Source organism: Melospiza melodia, chromosome 19 (genome assembly GCF_035770615.1).
Source record: "Melospiza melodia melodia isolate bMelMel2 chromosome 19, bMelMel2.pri, whole genome shotgun sequence".
NCBI lineage: Eukaryota > Metazoa > Chordata > Aves > Passeriformes > Passerellidae > Melospiza > Melospiza melodia.
This window is the reverse complement of record NC_086212.1, coordinates 1,339,120-1,357,542: the sequence shown is the minus strand read 5'-3', so window position 1 is coordinate 1,357,542 and position 18,423 is coordinate 1,339,120. Positions and strand designations below refer to the sequence as shown.

General features: G+C 61.1%; 1 protein-coding gene across 16 annotated transcripts in view; it reads left to right on the top strand.

The window, feature by feature from the left end:
- EPB41L1 (erythrocyte membrane protein band 4.1 like 1) overlaps nt 1-18,423 on the top strand; it is a 66,104-nt gene that overhangs the window by 22,227 nt on the left and 25,454 nt on the right. For 15 of the 16 annotated variants that reach the window (XM_063172110.1, XM_063172118.1, XM_063172112.1 and 12 more), the window contains exons 3-8: nt 15,050-15,240; nt 15,837-16,001; nt 16,715-16,819; nt 16,896-16,938; nt 17,580-17,655; nt 18,137-18,355. In XM_063172110.1, the coding sequence (XP_063028180.1) occupies nt 15,067-15,240; nt 15,837-16,001; nt 16,715-16,819; nt 16,896-16,938; nt 17,580-17,655; nt 18,137-18,355 (782 nt within the window). In that variant the 5' untranslated portion in view covers nt 15,050-15,066. Of the gene's footprint in view, nt 1-9,370; nt 9,439-15,049; nt 15,241-15,836; nt 16,002-16,714; nt 16,820-16,895; nt 16,939-17,579; nt 17,656-18,136; nt 18,356-18,423 lie in introns of those variants that run through there. The other variant, XM_063172108.1, reaches the window with a different exon arrangement.

Genomic DNA, 18,423 nt, shown 5'->3' with positions numbered 1-18,423 from the left:
GGGGGCCCTTCCTGCCCTCCCCAAAGCCTGTCCCCTGTCCCCTGTCCCCAGCAAGGGACCAGCCCACGCAGCCTGGAGGAGCCCTTCCTGCCCCTCCAAAGCTTGTCCCCAAGAAGGGACTGGTACACCCACCCTGGAGGGGCCCTCGCTGCCCCCTGGTCAGGCAGGCTCTGGCTGGACCTGTCCTTGGTGCCCCAGGACAGGAGAGGATGTGTTCTCAGTGTCTCTGTGGCCAGCCCTTGGTGATTTCCTCCCCCAGCAGGTTCAGACCTCTCAGCTCTTCCCTTCCTGAGCTGCACAACCATTCAGGCTGGAAAAGACCTCCAAGGTCATGGACTCCAGCCTGTGACTGATCACCACCTTGTCAGCTAAACTGAGTGCCACATCCAGTCATTTCCTGACCACCTTTAGGGGTGGGCGCTCCACCACTGCCTGGGCAGCCCTTCCAATGCCTGGCAACCCTTTCAGTGAAGAGATTTTCCCAGATATCCAATTTAAAACTCTGCTGGTGCTACTTGAGGCTGTTCCCTCTCATCCTGTCCCTGTTCCCTGGGAGCAGAGCCTGATCCCCCCAGCTGTCCCCTCCTGTCAGGAGCTGTGCAGAGCCACAGGGACTCCCTGAGCCTCCTTTTCTCCAGGCTGAGCCCCTTCCCCAGCTCTGTGCCCTTCTCTGGACATGCTCCAGCCCCTCAAGGTCTCTCTTGTGAGGGGTCCAGAACTGGGCACAGCCCTGCAGATGAGGAGCTGCTGCTTCGTGGTGCAGTGCTGCCATGGGGTGGGACAGCTGAGGTCAGGCTGGCAGGACAAGGTGACAGAGCTCACCTGGGCTGCTGTGAAACCCGTCACAGGCTGAGGTGAAGAGGGAATGATCGATTGCTGCCTTTCCTGCTGCCCTTCATGTTCCCAGTGTGATGTTTTTGAGCTCAGTCCCACCCTGCTGGGCAGGGAACAAGGTGCTCTCCTCTCTGACCTCCTTCCCAAGGCTCCTGGCCGAGGGCTGGGGGCAGCAGGCTCCTCCCTGGAGGGGGAGTGCCTGCTTTTGCCTCTGTCAAGGTCAGGACTGAAGCACTCAGGATGGTATTTTGTGTTCAGACTCAGGTGTTTATTATTTCTTACCTGTATCACAGACTTACAAGGCATGGGTTCTGTAGTATTTCACTAACAAGGTACAAAATGGCTGAATGTCCTTCTCTACAAGGGAGGGAGGTTTGCTGAGATGGAGAACAACTCTCAAAGCTGAGGAGGATAAAGCCCTGGTGCAGGTGGTGGTGCAGGAGAGGAGTTATGGAATCCCAGAGTGGTTTGGGTTGGAAGGCACCCTAAAGCTCATCTTGTCCCACCCTGTCCACCCAGGCCTTGGGCACTGCCAGGGATCCAGGGGCAGCCACAGCTGCTCTGTGCCAGGGCCTGCCCACCCTCACAAGGAAGAATTTCTTCCCAACATCTGATCTAAATCTCTAGTTTGGAATGGTTCCCTCTTGTCCTGTCACTCCCTCTCCATGTAAAAAGTCTCTCTCTCTCTCTATTTCCAGTGCCCTCAGGCCCTGGCAGGGCTCTGAGCTCTCCCTGGAGCCTTCTCCTGTCCAGGTGAGCACCCCCAGCTCTGCCAGCCTGTCCCAGAGCAGAGGGCTCCAGCCCTGAGGGCCTGGGTGAGGAGCCTTGTCCCACTGTCCTCTCCAGCACAGAGTGCTGAGGGCTCACTGGGATGGATGGATGGATGGATGGATGGATGGATGGATGGATGGATGGATGGATGGATGGATGGATGGATGGATGATGGATGGATGGATGGATCTATGGATGGATGGATGATGGATGGATGGATGGATGGATGGATGGATGATGGATGGATGATGGATGGATGGATGGATGGATGGATGGATGGATGGATGGATGGATGATGGATGGATGGATGGATCTATGGATGGATGGATGATGGATGGATGGATGGATGGATGGATGGATGGATGGATGGATGGATGGATGATGGATGGATGATGGATGGATGGATGGATGATGGGTGGATGATGGATGGATGGATGGATGATGGATGGATGGATGGATGGATGGATGGATGGATGATGGATGATGGATGGATGGATGATGGATGGATGGATGCATGGATGGATGGATGGATGGATCCATGGATGATGGATGGATGGATGATGGATGGATGGATGGATGGATGATGGATGGATGGATGGATGGATGGATGGATGGATGATGGATGGATGGATGATGGATGGATGGATGCATGGATGGATGGATGGATGGATCCATGGATGATGGATGGATGGATGATGGATGGATGGATGGATGGATGATGGATGGATGGATGGATGGATGGATGATGGATGGATGGATGGATGGATGGATGGATGGATGGATGGATGGATGGATGGATGGATGGATGGATGATGGATGGATGATGGAGGTGCTCCCTGTGGTGAGCTGGCTGGATTAAAGCAGCTCTGGGGGCACTGTGTGGGGCTGCAGTGGGGCTGCAGCTCCAGAGCAGGCTGCAGAGCCCCCAAGCAGGCTGCAGGGGCCCAGGGCAGGCTGTGAGCCCCAGGAGAGGCTGTGAGCCCTGTCCTGCCCGGGGTGAGTCAGCTCTGGTGATTCAGCTCGGGCCAGCCCCCCTGCTGCAGCGGGAGGAGCCACCGGAGATGTTTTCCCTCCCTCATCTCAGCAGCGGTTCCTGAGCCTGCCTGAGGTACAGCAGCTCTGAGCTGGGAGATGTGCTCTGCCTGCCAAGGGAGCTCCAGCACATCTGGCACAGCTGGAAATCCCAGACTGGTTTGGGCTGGAGGGACCTTGAAGCCCATCCTGTTCCACCCCCTGCCATGGCAGGGACACCTCCCACTGTCCCAGGCTGCTCCAAACCCATCCAGCCTGGCCTTGGGCACTGCCAGGGATCCAGGGGCAGCCACAGCTGCTCTGGGCACCTGTGCCAGGGCTGCCCACCCTGCCAGGGAGGAATTTCTTCCCAGTACCCCATCTGACCCTGCCCTCTGGCAGTGGGATGTGGTGGTGTTCACAGAGGTCTCAGGATGAGAGAAGAGATGAGAATCTTGACTCCATGTATCAGAAGGCTGATTTATTATTTTATGATATATATTATATTAAAAGAAAATTATATAATAAAGCTTCACTAAAGAATAGAAGAAATTATTTCATCAGAAGGGTAGCAAGGAATAGAAAGGAATGGAATGATAATGAAATCTTGTGACTGACCAGAGAATCTGAGACAGCTGGGCTGTGATTGGCCATTAATTAAAACCAACCACATGAGGCCAATCACAGATGCACCTGTTGCATTCCACAGCAGCAGATAATCAATGTTTACATTTGGTTTCTGAGGCCTCTCAGCTTCTCAGGAGGAAAAATCCGAGCAAAAGGATTTTTCATAAAATGTCTGTGACAGTGGGAAGCCAGTCCCTCGTGTCCTCTCACTCCATCCCTTGTCCCCATCCCTCTCCAGCTCTCCTGGAGCCCCTCCAGGCACTGCAAAGGGCTCCATGCTCTGCCCAGAACCTTCTTTTTTTCCAGGCTGAAATCCATTCAAATCCATTCACCAACCCAAGCACTTCAAAAATCTTACTTGGGCATCTTTCCACGTCCTCTCTGGGCTCAGATGCCCTCACCTGGAGCCACAGGTTCAGTCCTCTCAGGGCTTGGCCCAGCTCGGTGCTGCAGCTCACAGTGTGCTCAGAGGCTGTTGTGCACCCCCAGTGCATGGCCAGGCTGGTGCTCCCAGCCTCTGCCTTCCTTCTGCAGGATTCTGCAGAGCAGGTGCCCTGTGCCAAGCTGAATCCTGGTCGTGGGGGGGGGGGTTGGTTGCATTTTGCAAGTCACTGAGGGGTTCTCAGCCTGGCTGTTTGTGCTGTCTGAGTGCTTGGATACCAAAGGATTCTCCTCAGCTTTGTGGGGACACAGATGCTGCTGCTGTGCCTTTGTACAGGAGTGAGACTGGGGAAATGTTTCCTTAGCAGAATAGAGGCAAAGCCAGGCAAGAAAGGTTGTTCCAGGCTGGACCTCTTGCCATCCATCTCTGCCAGGGCTGCTGTGAGCCGGCTCAAGGGGGATGTCTGGCCATGGTCCTTCCCTGGTTGCTATTCCTGGCTCTTGTTCAATCTCCTTTGACACCCTTTTAGTCCTTTTGTGTATCTGTGAGATGCTTCAGAGGATGGAAATTTCCAAGTTCCAGTTTCCCTGCAGCAGCTGGAAGCAGCTAAGCCACACGTGTGCTGCAGGACTCAGAGTTTCAAACCCTCAGGGTCAGGGTGGGCGCTCTGGGGACTTCGGAGCTTTGGGGTTTGTGCAGGAGGGGCACGGTGTGGTGGTGATGCTGCATTAATGGGGATAACCCCCCCATTATAAATACACCCTGCCCTGCAAACAGACAGGGACAGCAGCTGGGCAGGGCTGGGCACTGCTCAGACACAGCCAGGAGGGTGTTAGAGGGTGTTATGAAGGAGGCAATGGCAGTGAAGCCGCGGGGTGTGGGCACTTCCCACCTGCAGCAGCACTGGGGCTCAGGGGTCCCACTCCTGGGGATGGTGGAGGGCTGGGAGCATGTGGGGCCCGTGGAGGTGGGCATGGGGCAGCTCCACTCTGCTCCTCCAGGCTTGGTGGCATGGCCTGGCCCTCCCTGTCCCCTCCGTGGAGGGTGGGTAGGGCTGGGCACCTCTGTGTGCCCCCGAGGATTACCCTGCACAAGGAGCTGCTGGGGAGGGGGGTTCTGCCCCACACAGGGACCTGCCAGGGTCTGCGTCCAGCACAGCTGCTGGGGGAGCTTTGCTGTTTTGGTTGCATTTTGCAAGTCACTGAGGGGTTCTCAGCCTGGCTGTTTGTGCTGTCTGAGTGCTTGGATACCAAAGGATTCTCCTCAGCTTTGTGGGGACACAAATGCTGCTGCTGTGCCTTTGTACAGGAGTGAGACTGGGGAAATGTTTCCTTAGCAGAACAGAGGCAAAGGCAGGTGAGAAAGGTTGTTCCAGGCTGGACCTCTTGCCATCCATCTCTGCCAGGGCTGCTGTGGGGATGTCTGGCCATGGTCCTTCCCTGCGTGCTGGTCCTGTCTCAGCTCCTGGGAGCTTTGCTTCACTGAAAGCCCCGGGGCTTGTGGGGACTGTCCAAGGTAAACTGGGGAACACAAGGATGGGTGTCAGTGAGCCTGGCTGGGTGGGAGGCCCTGGAGGCTCCCTGTCCCACAGGACCTGGGGCATGTCCTGCCTCTGGGGCAGGGGGAGGTGACAGGAGCCCGGTGTGGGCAGCACTGGGGGGTTCCCTGCAGGGCAGCACTGAGGCGCCTCCTCCTCTGCACCTGTGTCCCCTCTGTGTCCCTCTGTCCCAGGGTGTCCCCTACAAGGAGGGTCAGAGCTGCTGAAGGAGCCCTTGTGCTGCTTCCCACCCTGCTGCAGCCCCGAGCTCACTCGCTCTCCCTTCTCCCCACTCTGATCCCTCTGGCATCCCTTCCCTTAAAAGCATTTCTCTCTTATCTTTGATAATTGCCTGTGAGGCCTGGGCACCCCTGAGGCCTCTGAGCTGCCCTTGCCTTGGCAAAAGCTGAAAATCCTGAAAATCCTCTTTCTTCCCATGCCTGGGCTCCCCCCGAGGGGCTGTGTCCTTCCTGCAGCTCCTGGGCTCCCTGTGCCAAGGCACCAGGGGCTGGTTCCATGCACAGCAGAGGTTCCTCATCTACCCTACAGCTTCTCCTTGGAGCTGTGGGTGCTGCCAAAGACAGGCTGCTCCCTGCTGTTCCTGTCCTGCTGCATCCCAGAGTCAGTGTCCCTGTCCCTGTTCCTCAGTGTGGTGTGGAATCCTGCCGTGGACAGGGGCCTGTGTTGCACATGTTTGTGTTATTTAGTCCAATTTGGAGACACTCTGGGGTTTTTCAGGGTCCTAGTCCTGTGCCAGTCTGTCAGTGGTGGCAATGGGGCGGAGCAGCCACAGGGTCCCTCTGTGTGACACACCTGGCTGGGAGAGGGGCAGAGGGGAGGAACCCGAGGGAAGCCTGCCCTGGTGGCTGCAGATGCTCAGAAAGTGTGAATCAGGTGTCCCAACAATGGGGAACTGGGCTGAACCCCACAAATACTCAAAAAGCAGCCCCTCCAGTGAGTGCTCTGAGAGAGGAGCTGAGGACAGAGCTGAGCAGACACTGACAGGGACGAGGGTCCAGGGGGGGTGTTTGGGGAAAAGACTGCTGTGGGTGTGGGCCAGCTGTGCCATGTCAGAGCTCCTGGCCTCCCAAACCCTCCCTTCCCCTGCTCAGGCTGTGAGGGCAGCAGGACAGTGTGGGGACAGTGTGGGGACAGTGTCTGCCTGTGGCTGGCTGGCACTGGGTGCCTGAGGGTGCCTCTGCTGGCTGGAGGTTACAGGGAATGAGGAGCCCTCACCTGCATTTAAGCCCTCAAGGGGTGATGGGGCCTGAAATGGCAGCTGGGCATGGCAGGAGGCTGCTCCCAAATGCCACCCCCAGCTGGGTATGGGATCAGGCTGCTCCCAAATGCCCATTCCCAGCTGGGTATGGGATCAGGCTGCTCCCAAATGCCCATTCCCAGCTGGGTATGGGATCAGGCTGCTCCCAAATGCCCATTCCCAGCTGGGTATGGGATCAGGCTGCTCCCAAATGCCATCCCTAGTTGTGTAAGGGACAGGGGGTGCCTTGATGTGACTGAGCCCCACATGTCGGGGCTGGGTGAGCTCAGGGAGGGGACACAGGGAGGACAGTGGACAGTCCTTTCCCCCAGCATGAAGGCAGTGCAGCAGCTCTTGGCCAGTCTGGTCCTCAGAGGGAGAGCCGTGGTGCCCCTGGGCACAGGGGCCAGCCCCCAGCACGGGGGGCTAACCCTAATGCCCCCCAGGGCCAGGGAAGGGGGGCCTGGGCTGCACCAGCCCTTTTTCTGCTGGGGTGCAGGGCAGTGGGCAGCCCCTTCCACAGTGCCCCCACACTTCCCTCCTTCCCTGAGGGCATGTCCAGGTAGGGATGTGCCCAGGGCTGGTTCAGGGCAGGTTTTTCAGTTGATTTTTCAGCCTTTCCAGCACAGCTTGGCCATCCCTCCCCTCCCTCCACCCCAGCTTTATTGCTACCCAATTAATGAGGAACGTGTTGGTGCTTGAAGTCAGAGGCTCTATCAGCAGCTTCCCAAATGCCTCCAAAGGAGGGCTGGCAGCTCTGCCAGGGTGAGGGGCAGGGCTGGCACTGATGCCCTCCGCCCCCACAGCATCCTCTGCTGGGATCTAAGGGCTTCTGGGCCTCTGAACTGAAACCAAAGCCCAGCTCAGCCCTGAGCTGTGTCCCACTGTGGTCTGAGGGAGCTGCCTCTGCTTCTGCCTGAGGCACCAAATCGTGCTGCAGGTGGCAGTGGGGGATGCAGCAATGCCCTGCTGTGCCATGTGGGATCACAGGGATGTGAGGAAAAGGTGCCATGGGGTCAGAGGGGCAAGGGGGACTCTCCAGCAGCACTGCCTGTGCAGGAGCTCAGCTCAGTGCTTGCTTGGGGGGGCACTTCTGGGGCAAGGGGAGCACCTGTGGGACCCCCAAACTGCTCCTTCCCCCAGGAGGCACCTTGGGGGTCTCACCAGTCAGGAACCACTGAGGCTGGAAAGGAATTGCATGTGTCAGGTCCAACCCTTATCCCTGCACTGCCAAGGCCACCACTCAGGCATGTCCCCAAATCTGAGTGTCCTTTCAATTCCCCCAGGAATGGTGACTCCACCACTGCCCTGGGCGGCCTGTGCCAGTGCCAGCCCACCCTTTCCAAGATTTTTGGAGCCCAGAGGAGTTTCCACAGGCCCCTCTGCAGTTAGTGGGTAGTGGATGCAGTGTGTGTCCCTTTCTCTGGGTCCATCATTGCTTCCTGACAGGGATGGAGGGAAGGTCCCTCCTGTCCTCCTGTCCCTGTTTTCCCCAGGATTCCCTGTTTTCCCCAGGATGGAGGGAAGGTCTCTCCTGTCCCTGTTTTCCCCAGGATACCTGATGGAACCTGCAGGGACTCTGTTCAGCTGTGGGTGACCCCAGCCCTGGGCAGTGCTGAGCAGCCAAGAACTGGTCGCCCCCAGCCCCAAGCCCCAGTGGCTGCAGCCTCCAGGAGGGCTGGGAAGGGGAGGTTCAGGGCTGGCAGTGCCATCGGGGGTGCTGAGGCTGCCTTGGCACGGTGGGTGCTCCCAGGGGGGCTGCAGGCCCCACTGCAGGCCTGCCTGAATTGTGGGGATTGCACTGCTGAGGTTGGGGTTAGAGTGCAGACCAGGCAAGGATTCTGGAGTGTGAGTTTGCTGGTAGCTGTGGGATTCCTGGCTCTCCCTGGCTGCAGGCTGCTGTGTTTCACAGTGGGACCCCTGGGCTGTCCCAGTTCAGTGGCTCAGGAGTGCCTGTGAAGGTGTCCAGCCTCAGGGAGGGCTGTGGGGGCTGGAACCCCTTCCCTGCCCATCTGCTTCCCCCAGGGCTGATGTTCATGACTGGGGAACAGTCCGTGAGCATCCCAACCCACGGGTACCACTTGGGGAGCTGGTCCTGGTGAGCAGCTGGGCACTCTGGGGTTCTGCATCCAGCGTGGTCACCCACACAGTGAGTGCCTGTACCCCACAGCCAGAGCCTGACGGGGTCTCCATGCCTTGTGCTTTGTCCCCTTGTGTTCCCGCCGGCTCAGCATGCCCAGGGCTCCCATCAGCGTGTGCCCAAGCTGGCGGGTCCTGCCCACACCTGGCCAGGACCCCCCAGCCCCTGCCTGCCCCCCGGACCCCGCCGTGTCCCTGCCCGTGCTCTGGCTGTCCCCTGCCAGCAGGAGCTGTCCCTGTGCCCGGCGGGGTCAGTGCAGGCTGCAGGGAGCCCCTGCCAAGGGTCCGGGCCGCGTTTGCTCCGCGGGGCTGTCCCTGCCAGGGGACCGCGCCCTGGGGACAGGGATGTGCCGGTGTCACCCTGGGCAGGGCCGGTGAAAGAGGAGCCTCTGTTCAGCCGCCGGCCCAGCCTGGGTGTGGATGGCAGCGCAGGGTTCGCTGCCCCGGGCCCCATGGCAGGGCTGGCAGGGCAGGACGGTGCCAGGTTACCTTGGCATGGAGATGAGCAGCCGAGCTCTGCTGCCCTGCCGGGCGTGCGCAGGGAGGATCCCGGCGGGAGTGCCCGGCCCGGGATGAGTCAGGCGTTTGCGGGGCCGGGGGCGATGGGGGCGGCACCGGCACCCGGGACACGCCCGGGAGGGCAGCCCCGCTCCCATCCCACCCCATCCCACCCCATCCCGTGCCGGCTGCGGCAGCAGCGCACATCCATCCATCCTTCCATCCTTCCTTCCTTCCATCCGTCACCGCGCGGGGCGTGGGAAGAGGCGGCTCTGCAGAAGGCGCTGCCTCGGCCGCAGCGCCCGCCCGGCGGGATGAGCCGAGCCGGGCCGAGCCGAGCCGGGCCGAGCCGAGCCGGAGCCATGGGCAGCTGGCATCCAGGTAGGGCCCCCCGGGCACGGCGCGATGCTCGGCCCCGCTGTGCTGCCGCTGCCCCGGGCTCAGCCAGCGGGGGCTGCCTGGGGAGGATGGGGAGGATGCGGCTCCTGGAGCCCGGGGACCACGGGGGCGCTTGGACTTGATCTCAGAGGTCTTTCCCAAACTTGCTTCTAGGATTCCATGACGAGGCGCTTTTACAGCTCGGGGCACTGCAATCTCTGCCCCTGTCAGTCCCCCGTGAGGAGATCAGGGTTCAGTCTCCAGGAGCAGGGGATCCCCTGTGTTTCTGATCCCCCCCTTCACAACAAACAGCTCATATGATCCTCTGGCCCTGCTGCAGAGCAGCGCAGGAGAACTCCTCTCAGGCTGCACTGCGGAGTTCTTTGGGGATTTGTGTGTCCCGTGCCAGGGGGGTGAGGTCCCAGGGATGGCACTGGGGCCCGGGGGTGGCACTGGGGCTCAGGGTGCTGTGTGCTGTCGGGGCTTTGGGGCTGCTTTCCTTATTTGCTGTTTCTATGGAGGATTCCCAGGACTCCCCGCCGGGCTCCCTCAGGTTTGCAGGATGGCTGCACAGCACTGCCTGTGCCCCTGCCCCCTGTGCCCTGTGCCCAGCTCAGCGCTGTGCCCAGCTCAGCCCTGCCCGGTCGGGGTGCTGGGTGCCACAGCCCCGGGGAGCATCTCGGTTCTGCCCGGCCCCTGGCCCGTTCCCTGCAGCCACTGCCACCCCCGCAGGGTGCCCCCCATGCCCGTGTGTCTGTGTGGCACCGTCTGTCCCCAGTGTGACCCCACAATGTGATGGGGCTTTGCTGCCACCATCAGCCCCACTCGGAGGGGTGGGAGAGGAGGTCACTGGGTTGTCACCCACCCCGGTGCTCCCCACCCGAGCTGGAGCCCCCTTTGAGCGCTCAGCCGTGGAGAGCCGCCCTGCAGCCGGCAGTGCCTGGGCACGGAGGGGGAGCAGCCTGCAGGGAGGGAAGGGAAGGCTCTGCCAGAGCAGCGCTGCAGCGCCTGGAGCTGCGAGATGCTGGGAAAGTGCTGGGGCAAAGCAGCTGGGAAATCCACACTCCAGCTTGAAGGGGAAGGAGGAGGAAAACACCAACGGGAGGAGGAGCAGGCAGGGAGATGATGGGAGGAGATTCCAGGCATGACGAGCAGGTCTGCCTGTGGTCCTGCTGAGGCTTCCTTTGCAGTCACCGTTCCCACGTGCCTGTTTCTGTAGCCTGGGCTCCATCCGGCTCCAGCCCTGTCCCCTGAGGGAGCATCCCCGGCCCTGGGCTCCAGCTGCAGCTGCATCGAGCCAGCCCTTGATGGAAACTGGGCTTGTGCTGAAAGCTCACCCTTGCTGGAAACCAGGCATGGGGTGCCAGGGCCTGTGGGTGCCAGGAGGAGCCCTTTGGGCACTGCCTGCACAGAGCAGGCTCTGGGGGTCTGTGCCCACTGCCTCCAACAGCCTCAGCATGGGATTTGCTCCAGTGGGACAGCCATGGGCAAGGCTGGGTGCTGGGAGGGCTGGTGCCCACAGGGGTGGGGTCCTGCTCCTGCTGTAGGAAGTATTTAGAAAGAAATAACTTTAGTACTCCATCAAGTTCACTGCACATGTGTAAACCTCTTTAACAGGTTTGTAACAGCAGATATTTCAGTGGAATTGTCCCTTTGGCAGCACTCTGGGACCTGTGTCCTTTCTGAACCCATGGCCTGCACTCGGGGGTCTGTGCTGGGACAGCAGGAGCTGAATTTGCACAGGGAAGGTGCTGTGGGATGGGCAGGGCTCCGTGGCTGCTGCTCCCTGTCTGTGCTGTGCTGCCCCCTCCCATCAGGGACAGCTCCTGCCCATGGCACAGAGCTGCTCCCAGGGCAGCCATGGGGAGGCCATGGGGTAACAGAGGGACAGGGGGCTGGGACAGCCAGGTGTCACTGTGAGTGTGCTCAGGTCCCTGCAGGGCCTGCAGGTGCCCCCAGGGTGCTGAGCACCCCCAGCTGGGCACAGAGGGTGCTCATGTGGGTGCTCATGTGGGCCTTGGTGTCGCTCTCCTGCAGCCCCGGGTGCAGGTGAGTGCAGGTGACCAGGCTGCCACGGAGGGTGGCAGTGTCCCACAGCAGGTGCCACTGTCCCCAGGGGCTTGGTGCTGACCCTGGGCTGCAGCAGCACTGGGGTGAGTGGCAGTGCTGGAGGAGCCCTGGCCTTCCCCTTCAGCCCCAGGGCGGGCTGGGAACAGCTCCTGAATGCTGCCCTTGTGGCTGTGCCCGGGAGCGTGGCAGTGCCAGCGTGGTCCCTCCGTCAGGGCTGTGCAGCTGCAGGGCTCAGCTGCAGCGGGGCCGTGCCTGCAGCCACTGCCCCTGCCAGCCCTGGCTCCCTCCAACAGCTCCTGGCCCCAGCAATGACCCTGTGGAGGGAGCAGAGCCTCCCCAGCACGGCTGCAAGGCCAGAGACTGAGGGATTCCCTGCCCTGGGAGCAGGGACACGGTCCCTGGGGGTTTGCCAGGCTCCCTTAGCAGAGCCCTGCCACCCTGGCACTGCTGTGCCATGCTCTCACTGGCTTCAGATGGAAGGCAGTCCCTGGGATCAGGTTCCTGGCGCACCATCAGAAGGTTGGAACTGGAGCTTAAGATGCAGAAGTGAGATGGGATGAATTCCCAGCTTACTACACTTAAAAACCCCCTCATTTCCTCAGGGATCACTTCAGGGAAAAAGTAGTTTGGAAGAAAGTTGAGAAACTCAGCATGTTTTTTGCCCAAAGTGATGCGTTGTCATTTTAGAGATTTCACGTTGATTAAAAATTCACACACTGAGATCCAAGCAGAAGTGCTTGGGAATGATCCACACAGGGACCAGGCCTTGGAGTGAGCAACTGCTTGAATTTGCAGTGGAAAAAAGCAGCTCTGTTTCCTCTGTGGAAAAAACAAACCAGCAGTGACCTCTGGAAGCTCCTGGTGGCCTTGGCTGAGCGTGGGGTGTGTCAGGAGGAGCTGATGCTGTTCAGGGCGGGTTGTCTGGCCTGTCGTGGCCAGCAGAACGTGGCTGTGGCACAAGGGGTGACATGCTGGGCCCTGGCTGTGAGCTGAGGCCCCTCGGTGAGCACGCAGGCACGGGAGGGGAGCGTTCCCGGGATCTCCTGGCTGCGGATCCGGCGGAAGGCGTAGGCTTGACTCCCTGTCTTCTCCATCACCTCCTCTCCGTTCCCTCCACCCCCAGAGCCAGTTTTAGTCATTTTCCTGGGAAGGTTTCACATCTTCCCACGGCTGAGGACACCTGAAGGGCAGCAGTGGGACAGGAGCTGTGGTGTGGGATGGGTTTCTTTGTGAGTCTCAGTGACACTGAGCTGAGCCTGAGCTGTGCATCCAGATCTGCCAGGGATGGGGCACCCAGAGGGTCCTGGGCAGGCTGGGGGAGCTCACGTGAACCTCATGGAGCTCAGCCAGGCCAAGGGCAGGTCCTGCCCCTGGGTCAGGCTGGGAATGGCTGTGTGGGGAGCAGCCCTGGGACAAGGACTTGGGGGTGCTGCTGGTGACCAACTGGATGTGACCCGGCCATGGGCACTGGCAGCCCAGGAACCAACCCTGCCCTGGCTGATCCCACAGCGTGGGCAGAGGTCAGGGGGGATTCTGCCCCTCTGCCCACCCAGGTGAGACCCCACCTGCAGAGCTGCCCCAGCCCTGGGGACCCAGCACCAGAAGGGTGTGGAGCTGCTGCAGTGAGTCCAGGAGAGGCCACAAAGATGCTCCAAGGGCTGGAGCCCTCTGCTCTGGGACAGGCTGGCAGAGCTGGGGGTGCTCATCTGGAGGAGAGGGAGCTCCAGGGAGACCTTGGAGCCCCTCCCAGGGCCTGAAGGGGCTCCAGGAGGGCTGGAGAGGGACTGGGGACACAGGATGGAGGGACAGGACACAGGGAATGGCTTCCCACTCCCAGCAGGCAGGGTCAGATGGGATACTGGGGAGAAGATTTTCCCTGTGAGGGTGGGCAGGCCCTGGCACAGGGTGCCCAGAGCAGCTGTGGCTGCCCCTGGATCCCTGGAGGTGTCCCAGGCCAGGCTGGGCAGGGCTTGGAGCACCCTGGGATAGTGGAAGGTGTCCCTCCCACAGCAGGGTTTGGAACAGGAACAGGATCTGCAGGCATTACTCAGGGCTGCAGGTGTGGCTGCTCTGTGGGCAGGGTGGGTGATGTGACCACAGGGTCACAGATGCTCCAAGTGAGCCACCTTGTGCAGCCACAGCCCTTGGACTCGGGCATGATCCCAGCAGGTGCTGCTCAACTGGATACGGCCTGGTGGAGAGTGGGTGATGGTCCAAAGGGTGCTCCATGGCCTGTGGAGTATGGACCCTCCCAGGACACCCTGCTAGCCCATGCTCTGTTGGCATAAAGCATATCAAAACCATAAAGGTTCCAAAACCACACTGCTGAGCATCCCGGCATGGAAAGTGCCTTCCCCTCCCTGTTCCTGGCCCTGGGTTTGTTTTTCAGGCAGCTGGGGCTGGAGGCAGGAATCCACAGGGTCCCAGGCTGGCCGTGGGAACCCAGCGTGCTGCTGGGGTGGCCGGAGGGGAGCAGAGCAGCCAGCCCGGATGTGAGAGCTGTGCACTGTCCGTGTCTGCCATTTCCTGTGTCACTGCAGCCCTCCCTGACTCACGGCCTGCCTGTTCCTCCCATCCTAGAAAACAGCGAGGGAGGGCTCCAGCCGGTGCAGGGTGTGGGAGCAGGGGGTCAGAGCAGCTCTGCACCACCAGGTGCATCCCTGGCCATGGCGGGTCCCTGTCACCGATGTCCCTCCCCACTGAAGCTCTTGTCCTCCAGCTCAGAGTATGAAATCCCAGTCCTGTGCTGCTGCCACCAGCCCTTTGCAAAGCCAGCTCTTGGCAGAGACAGGGATTGAGATCTGGCAGTGGATCTGTGCAGGGACAGGGATCTGGGCTCTGGCAGTGGGTCTGTGCAGGGACGGGGATCTGGCAGTGGATCTGTGCAGGGACAGGGATCTGGGATCTGGCAGTGGATCTGTGAGTGGACAGGGATCTGGGATATGGCAGTGGATCTGTGAGTGGACAGGGATCTGGGCTCTGGCAGTGGATCTGTGAGTGGACAGGGATCTGGGCTCTGGCAGTGGATCTGTGCATGGACAGGGCTCTGGCATGGATCTGTGCATGGACAGGGATCTGGGCTCTGGCAGTGGATCTGTGAGTGGACAGGGATCTGGGCTCTGGCAGTGGATCTGTGCATGGACAGGGCTCTGGCAGTGGATCTGTGAGTGGACAGGGATCTGGGCTCTGGCAGTGGATCTGTGAGTGGACAGGGATCTGGGCTCTGGCAGTGGATCTGTGCATGGACAGGGATCTGGGCTCTGGCAGTGGATCTGTGAGTGGACAGGGATCTGGGCTCTGTCAGTGGATCTGTGAGTGGACAGGGATCTGGGCTCTGGCAGTGGATCTGTGCATGGACAGGGATCTGGGCTCTGGCAGTGGATCTGTGCATGGACAGGGCTCTGGCAGTGGATCCGTGCGAGGCAGAGATGGGCACATCCCAAGCCTGTCCCCGCCTCCCCCGAGCAGCCAGGGCATCCCAGCCGGCTGCCCGGGCAGCATGCCCCGGGTGACACCTGCTGTCTCTCTCCGGTGCCGGTGGCAGCGCGGTGACCGGCGGTCATGACAACGGAGACAGGCCCGGGCTCTGAGGTGAGGAACGCGCAGGAGGACGCTCCGCAGCAGCAGCTGGAGGCGGCCGCCCAGGGCCCCACGGCCGCGCCCAGCCCCGCCGGCCGCGACACCGACCCCAATGAGAAGCTGGGGGCACAGCCGGACACCCGAAATATGGAGCCGGTGAGTGGCTGTCGGCCGGGGAACGCGGGAGGGGACGGGCAGAGCAGCACGGGAGGGGCCGTGCCGCCGCCCGCTGCCGGCCGTGGTGCCGCGAGGCGGGCCCGGCGCTCGGGGGCAGCCCCAGAGGAGCCCCTGAGGCGGGCCCGGCCGGGCTGTGCCGCTGCCCCCGCTGCCCGCGCGGCTCCTGCAGGCAGCACCGGCAGCCCGGGCACGGTGATGGTGAGGCCGGTGCTGTGCCAGGGCTGGGAATGGCCCTGCCGGCCCGCCGTGGCTCTGGGCGGGGGTGCCGTGTCCCCACTGAGCTCCCCGGGCCCGGCTGGGAGCCCCAGCTGCAGCCGCTGTTGGCTGTGGGGCTGTGGGGAGCTGAGCGCTGCCCTGGTGGTTGGGCAGGGAGATTGGGGTGCCGAACTGACCCCTGGTGTCCGTTTTCCAGGGAGCTGGGCTGTGCTGGCACTGTGGGTTGGTGGAACTGGCCTTGGCTGGGCACTGTCCATCAGCAGCTGCCCCTCTCTGCTGTGCAGAGCCTTCCCCCTCTGCCCCTGTGTCCCTTGGCAGTGGTTCCAGGTAAGGTCACCCTCTGTGTGTCCCTGCTCCAGGGCACAGACATGGAGGACAAGGACTACAGCGAGACCGACGGGCTCTCTGACAAAACAACTCCCAGCAAGACCCAGAAGTCACCCCAGAAAACCACCAAGAAAGTGAAGAGTGCCCTGTGCAGGGTGACCCTGCTCGATGCGTCCGAATATGAGTGCGAGGTGGAGGTGAGTCCCAGACTTGGGGGCCTGTGCTGGCACCAAGGAGGGGACACTGCTGGGACCCTGCCCAGTCCAGAGGGTCCTGAAGGACAGGACTCTTCCTAGGACAGCTTTGTAGTGCCTCTATCCTAGAGAAAAACACACGCAGAAATAGCCATTGAAGTTGAAATTTCAAAATTAGTTAAAAGTCTGGAAAGAAAGACCCTTGCAGGGGTATCAGCCCAGTGAAACCAAATTTGGCAGCTACTCATAAGAGAAAAGAGTGTCTAAGTCAGAAGCTTAATGGCTGGGGATAGAGCTCTGCCTGGCAGTTCAGGCACCTGGCCGTGGCTGCTGGGTGGGACAGAGGGGACACACATGGCAGTGTCTGCAGGGTGGGAGGGAGGCAACACATGCCTGTTGGTGGCTGCAGGATGGGACAGAGGGGACACACACCTGGCAGTGGCTTCACCAAGGGTGCTTGCCATCACTCCACATGCTCCTGGTGGCTCTTGTTATGCTGTGCTTGGGGATCCAGCCACCACTGCCACCAGGAGCCCATCCCTGCAGCTCTGGGACACCCTTTGGCCCCACTTTAGGGACACACAGGTGATCCTGGGGCTGCAGGGCTGGGATGTGCTGCAGCCCATGCTGGGTGAGAGGATGTTCTGATGGTCACCTGGAGGGTGTCCAGGAGCCCAAGGGACCAGCTGACATCAGCCTCTCCATGTCTCTGACAGAAACACGCCCGAGGCCAGGTGCTCTTTGACTTGGTGTGCGAGCACCTCAACCTCCTGGAGAAGGACTACTTTGGCCTCACCTTCTGCGATTCAGACAGCCAGAAGGTGAGCATGGGGGGTTCCTCTGCAGCCCCCCCATACAAAGTTGGGACCCCCCTGACCTGCTGTCTCCTCATTGCAGAACTGGCTGGACCCCTCCAAAGAGATCAAGAAGCAGATCCGCAGTAAGTGCCTGGGGAGGGTTCATCCTCCTCAGCCCTGGGATGTCCCATGGGGCTCCTGGATGGCTCAGTGTGGCTGTCCTGTGGCAGGTCACCTCCCCTTTGGCCACTGGCCTGGGGACAGGGACACTGTTGCTCATTCAGCTGTTTGTTACCTACCTCTTCCCTTACTCATGAGAGGCGAGGGGGCAAAGGACTCTGCCACTGGAGAGCTGTCTGACACTTGGTGCCACCCTGGGCACCACCTGGCCCATGCAAGGGGGACAGGGATGTTGGGGAGAGGGGGGGTCCTTGCTGGGACAGGTCCTGGGGTGCATTTGCCATGGTATTGCCTTGCTAGGATGGCAGAAGAGCTGTTGCCCAAGGTGTCACCTTCTGGGACACAGGAGGCTTTTGCAGGGACGCTGAGCTTGTGGCTCCTGCAGTTGTGATGCTTTGCTGTCCCCAGCTCTCTGGGGAGGATTCCCCAAAAGCTGTGCTGGAGTCCCAAGAGCTGTGCCCCTGGCAGCCTCTGGAGCCCCCTTGTCCCTGCCCTGTGCAAGGCTTGGAGGGAGCAGCAGGATCCTCTGTGGGCACACAGATGCTCCTGTGCCATGTGTGCAGCCTCCTGGGTGCTGTCCTGAACTGCTCTCTCCCCTCCCCAGGCGGGCCCTGGAACTTTGCCTTCACTGTGAAGTTCTACCCTCCAGACCCTGCCCAGCTCACAGAGGACATCACCAGGTGAGGAGAAAGGGCCTCCTTCCCAGGGAGTGCCAGCCTGCTCCAGAGAGCACCAGATTCTTTCTCAGGGAGCCCCAGCCTGCTGTGGGGTGCACAATTCTCCTTCCAGGCGAGCCCCCAGCCTGCCCTGGGGGCACCAGATTCCTACCCAGGGAGTCCCAGCCTGCTCCAGAGGGCACCAGATTCCTACCCAGGGAGTCCCAGCCTGCAGTGGGGTGCACAATTCTCCTTCCCAGGGAGTCCCAGCCTGCCCTGGGGGCACCAGATTCCTACCCAGGGAGCCCCAGCCTGCTGTGGGGTGCACAGTTCTCCTTCCCAGGGAGTGCCAGCCTGCTCCAGAGGGCACCAGATTCATTCCCAGGGAGTCCCAGCCTGCTGTGGGGTGCACAATTCTCCTTCCAGGCGAGCCCCAGGCTGCCCTGGGGGCACCAGCTTGGTTCCTGGGTGCCCTGCCCCGCTCTGACCGCCTGCCCCCCTGCAGATACTACCTGTGCCTGCAGCTCCGTGCCGACATCATCACGGGCCGCCTGCCCTGCTCCTTTGTCACCCACGCCCTGCTGGGCTCCTACGCCGTGCAGGCCGAGCTGGGGGACCACGACACCGAGGAGCACGTGGGCAACTACGTCAGCGAGCTGCGCTTCGCCCCCAACCAGACGCGCGAGCTGGAGGAGCGCATCATGGAGCTGCACAAGACCTACCGGTGAGCCCCGGGAGGGGACAGCACGGGCGGGACAGCTGCCCCACGGCCCTGGGGCACCCAGCCACGTG